Source organism: Propithecus coquereli, unplaced genomic scaffold (assembly GCF_000956105.1).
Source record: "Propithecus coquereli isolate 6110/MARCELLA unplaced genomic scaffold, Pcoq_1.0 Scaffold53, whole genome shotgun sequence".
NCBI lineage: Eukaryota > Metazoa > Chordata > Mammalia > Primates > Indriidae > Propithecus > Propithecus coquereli.
In genome coordinates this window covers 1,935,071-1,940,057 of record NW_012151174.1, presented here as the reverse complement: position 1 = coordinate 1,940,057, position 4,987 = coordinate 1,935,071, and the positions used below count along the sequence as shown (strand labels likewise).

Sequence of the window (4,987 nt, the reverse complement as noted above, 5' to 3'; positions counted from 1 at the left end):
GAGGGGGGCTGCACGGGGCAGGGGGGGCTTCCAGAATCCCTTTCTTCTGGTTGTGGGCCCCAGGCAAGCAGCCCAACCACTTTGGACCTCTAGATTCTACCCACAAAGAGCTCCATGAGGCTCAGTAAACAGCGCCTATCGCTGCGATAGTGCAGAGGGGCCTTGGGCCAGTTCCTCCCACGGGGATCCAGAGCCCCCACTGGCCATCAAGCAAAGGCCCCTCAGAGGGGAGATGACTTGCTCGTGGTCACGCAGCCAGAAGGGGGCTGAGCTGAGAGTCTAACCCAGGCCCCAGAGGCTGTGCTCTCAATCCCTCAGCTGTTTGGTGCCCAACAGGGACCACAGAGGGGTGGATGGGTCAGGGACATCCCGGCCGGATCACTCCAAGTCAGCGTAGGGTGGTCTACTTCCCACTTGCTCCCTGGGACCCCGCTAGTGCCCAGGGTGCCCACCTCCCTGTTAGTAAAGGTGCCCCTCCCTCCACCTTACCTGCCACTCCAGGAGGTGGCCCCAGAGCCGCTGGAAGTGGTGCAGGGCCAGGCTTCCCCCGTGCTGGGGATGGGGGCGTTGGTTATGGTCAATGTCCCCAGAAGGGGAACAGAGACCCCAGCACACCCGACCCATCTCTCCCACCCAGGCATCGTCCCTCATGTACCCCAAAACACTGCAGCAGCTGCTCGCAGGTCCTGAGCCCGATCTCTCCCGGGGTTCGGGTGTGGGCCCGGGCTACGGGAAAAATTGAACACACGGCCGGCCGGCCGCCACCGTAAGGGCTTTGTGGACGTAACTCCCCGAAGTTGACGTTACTGCTTTCCCCATTTCACAGAAACTAGGGCACAGCCAGCCAGGGACTGCTGTGACTAACAGGCCTGGGATCCGATTCCAGGCTGGGGGTCCGAGCCTGTGCTCAAGGCAGCCACACATCCCCCCACTCAGGAAGGGGAGCTTGTGGGTGGCCAGGGGGGACCAACCAGGACCCACACGCAGGGACACGCTGCCAGGCTGAGCCCAGGCCTCCCATGGCCCCACTCACAGCAGCATCGTGGATTAACACACACCGGGGTGGGGGGGGTCAGGCTCTGGTTGCAGGGCCCTGGCAAGAACCTCCCCTCACCCCCCAACCGACTCACCAGGCTCCAGGGCGACGCTTAACAAGGCCTGGAGCTTCGGGGCATCAAGCTCTTCCTCCTGGTCAGGGAAAGCGCAGAGTGAGGCCACTTACCCAACCGCTCTGGCCGCCCTCAGAGCCCTCGGCCCAGTGGGGGAAACAGCCCCAGCCCCAGAGTGGTCAGGGCCGTGATGGGCCTGGGCCAGGAGCACCTGCAGAGCCCAGATGAGGCCGGTGTTAGGGACTGATTGAAGTCCCTGAGGCAGGGAAGAGCCCTGAGCATTTCTAGAAAAGTAGGTCAGGAGATTTAAATGCCAGCGGGAGGGAAGACTTAAACCAAAATGACACCCCCGGGTGAGGAAGGGCCACGCCCCCCTCCTCACCTCTCCAGCCAGCTCCGCAAACAGCAGCTCCAAGCCCAGCTCCAGGGGCATGCAGGGGCCCTGCGGGGCGGGGAGGGGGCGTTTAGTTCCGGGCAGGGGCCCTCCCCCCACCAGCGCGCCCCTCCCGGAGCAGCCCTCACCTGGAGCACCCGCAGGTCGGCGCTGATCGCGTCGTCGATCTCCCTGCAAATCACAGACGGAGGTGGGGAGGGCGCCGCTCGCCCCCGGGCTGGGGCTGGGGGCTCCGGTGGGGTCTAGGCAGGGCCCTCGGGGCCTGGGCTCATCCCCACGGGACTGGAGGTTCCGGGGACGGGGGACCAGGAAGTAGGTCTACTACGGGGGCCCGGGCGGGTCTACGTGGGTCTGGGGATCCCCGGGGCTCACACGGCCGTGTGGTGGCGCTCGGAGAAGACTCGCAGCATGAAGTCGGCCTCGTCGCCGACGCGGGCGGCGCTCGGCACCACCAGGTAGTGGCCGGGGCAGAGGCGGCAGCGGCGGCTCACATCGCGGCGGGCACAGAAGGGCGAGCGGTCAGCGCGCAGCAGCCGGGGCAGGAGGGCGCGGCTGCTCGGGGAGTCCCAGAGGCCCAGCAGCTGGGGACGAGGCGGGGAGACCATGGCCCGGCCAGGCTCTCCCTCCCGCTCCCTCCCAGCCCGCCACGTCCCACGTGCAGGGAGGCCGAGCACCGGCTGTCAGGGAGGGCGTCTGGAGCCCTCGGAGGCTCACCTCGTCTGGAATCTGTAAGGAGGAAGAGCAAGGGGAGTCGTCAGGCGGGCAGGGGAGTCGTCAGGCGGGCAGGGGAGTCGTCAGGCGGGCAGGGGCAAGGTGGCCACCGCCCTGAATCCTCTCCTCGCCCCCCTGCCCCTTCCTTCTACCCGCCCTACCGGACCTCTACTGCAACCTCCGTCTCCAGTCCCCAACCCAGGCCCTTGCTGACCCCTCCCCACCACTTCCCTCCCCCCTCTGTGCCCTCAGCACTTTTTGTCTCCTTGGCCACTTCTGGCCCTTCTGACCCCCAGCCTCTGTCCCCACCCTAGCCTCTCCCTCCATTCCCTCTCGAACTCAGCCCACTCAGCCCGGCCCTCTCGTCACCACCCCTTCGTGTCCCCTCAGCCCCCACCCTGCCCAGGCCTCCACTGGGCACAGGGCCTCACCCGGAACACGTGGAAGCCCACGGTGAGGTAAGTGAGGCCCTTGGCCCTCAGGCACCGCCGGTTTCGCTGGATGAGCGACAGGAGGACCGTGCATTTGGGCACACGGCCTCCCGGTGCTGGGCCCCGAGCCCCTGCTGCTCCCCAGCCCCCCCAGGGCCCTTCCTCATCCTCGTCCTCCTCATCAGGCTCCAGCAGTGTCAGCCGGAACTGGGGGTTGGTCCAGAAGGTTTCTAACAGAGGAGAGAGAAAGAAAGAGGGGTCCCCGGCCCGCCACAGCCGCGAGCCTGCCTCTCAGGGCCCCCCCAGACCTCACCAGCACTGGGCTGGCTCCCGCCAGCGTTGAAGCCGCGCACCCAGCGGCCCTGGAAGGTGTGGATGTGCCAGCCGCCTCCGGCGGGGCTGGGGCCCAGCACCTCGGGGCTCAGCGAGCAGATCTGCACGGTGTCGAAGTGGCGGAGGAAGTCCTGCAGCTCCATCCTGGACAGTGGCCAGCGTCACGCACCGCCTGGCCCCGCTGGGCCAGGGCCCCCGGCCCCCAAGTAGCTCAGGACCCCAGAAATGACCCCCAAGTCACAAAGCCCCCCATATTCTGTAAATATTGCCAAGTACCCTTCCGTCTCCAAACGTGCCCCCCAAACGGCTGAGCCCTCGGTCCTCAGAAATTCCCCACAAATCGCCAACATGCACAAGCTGCCCCCAAATGTCATCAAATTGCTTTCAAACTCCAACCGTCAAGGCCCACAGACTCCCAATGATCAACAAGCATCCTTCAGCCCCCAACGCTGCCAAGTCTCGAGAAATGCCCCAAATGTCACCGAGCCCCTCTCCGTTGCCCCAAATCCTCCTAGCCCTCCCTCACCCCGGACGTCACTGTGCCTGCAGACCCCTAGCGTCAGTACTCGACTCCTCGACTAGAGCCCGACACCCAAATTGCCACCACTACACACAGCTTCTCCCATCCTCACGGGCTCCCCTCATCGCCCTTCCAGTGGGACCTGTCCCTCCTTGAGCCCCTTGGCCCGGCGCCCCTCCCAGAGGGACCCCGACGCACTGACCAGAACTCGCCGTCCTCCTTCTTCACGAGCAGGGCGTCTCGCCACTCGGCGGGGAGCGCGTCCCAGCGCGGGCAGCTGGGGAGACTGGGTGTGAGGCGGGCGCAGGTGGGGCCGAGCCCCGCACCCGCCCGACCCGTCGCACCTGTCGCTCCAGGCCCCGGTCCACTCCACACGGCCCCAGGGGTTCCGCAGCCGCAGCAGTCGCACCTTGGCGAAGCCCAGGGACACCTGAGGGCAGCGCTGTCAGCGAGGGCAGTGCCTGGACAGCCCCTGCCGGCCCTCCCACGGGGACGCTCACCTTGTGCGTGCCCGTGACCGAATACGCGTGTCCCTTCACCAGCCCGTCTTCCGTACGGTACTCGCCGCGATCGCTCTGGGCGGAGGACGGGGGACCAGGGGACGGTGAGGCCAAGGCGGGGGATGGGAGGGCAGCTGCTCCTCCCTGCCCCCACCTCCTGCCTTACCAGGGCGCAGGGCTCAGAGAGTGGGGTTGGTGAGTGAAGGCGAGAGAGGGAGGGGGCAACAAGGGACAAAAAAATAGATGGAAAGAGGAGAGACAGACAAAGATGCTGAACAGAGGCAGAAAGACACCAAAGAATCAGTAACCCAGCAGAGGACTAAGTAAAGGAATGAATGAATTAGACCAACTCAGTGAATGAATGAGGGTGTGATGGCGTCAGAGATGAACACATGACCAAAGCTAAGCCCATGAGAGTCAATCCTGGGACTTTTGCCAAGATTCTCAGGAAGGAACACTCTTTTTTAACCCCTGGGGTGTGAGGAGACACCTGCAGCTATGGGGGACCCTTTTCTGCCCACGAGGGAAGTCTGAGAGCGAAGGTAACGCACAAGAATGGAAAAACACACTTGCAACATTCCCTGAGCACCTGGATCCAGCTATGCCTGAAGCTTGCATTGTTACGAGAGCAAATAAGTTTCCTTCTGACTCATGCCAGTTTGATTTGTGAGAGACTGAGCCAACAGCAGCAGCTGAGAAGACAGGGACACAAGGAAGCACCCCCGCCCCAGCCCTGACTGCTCTGGTTCCGGTGGGGGCCCACGTGGGAGTTAGACTCTCTCACCAGGGCAGTGGCGCCTACAAGGGACTCCTTGGCCAGGGCACGGCGCACGGCAGAGAAGAGGCCCGACGTGTTTTGTCTCAGATAGAGCACCTCGCCCACGCCGCCTGTGAAGTCCACGAAAGCCTCGTTCATGTGGCCGCCTCGCATGACCTCATAGGAGCCGTGGAGCCTGCGGGAGCAGAGCCGGGTATAGGAGTTGAGGCGC

General features: G+C 64.7%; 1 protein-coding gene across 1 annotated transcript in view; it reads right to left on the bottom strand.

Moving 5' to 3' along the window:
* CAPN12 (calpain 12) overlaps positions 1–4,987 on the bottom strand; it is a 14,754-nt gene that overhangs the window by 2,845 nt on the left and 6,922 nt on the right. The window contains exons 5-17 of the mRNA XM_012656978.1: positions 4,783–4,951; positions 3,999–4,073; positions 3,843–3,928; positions 3,701–3,775; positions 2,959–3,122; positions 2,646–2,875; positions 2,218–2,229; positions 1,876–2,084; positions 1,632–1,674; positions 1,492–1,551; positions 1,131–1,188; positions 656–726; positions 490–552 (exon numbers count right to left, since the gene is read on the bottom strand). Of these exons, the coding sequence (XP_012512432.1) occupies positions 490–552; positions 656–726; positions 1,131–1,188; positions 1,492–1,551; positions 1,632–1,674; positions 1,876–2,084; positions 2,218–2,229; positions 2,646–2,875; positions 2,959–3,122; positions 3,701–3,775; positions 3,843–3,928; positions 3,999–4,073; positions 4,783–4,951 (1,315 nt within the window). The remainder of the gene's footprint in view (positions 1–489; positions 553–655; positions 727–1,130; positions 1,189–1,491; positions 1,552–1,631; positions 1,675–1,875; positions 2,085–2,217; positions 2,230–2,645; positions 2,876–2,958; positions 3,123–3,700; positions 3,776–3,842; positions 3,929–3,998; positions 4,074–4,782; positions 4,952–4,987) is intronic.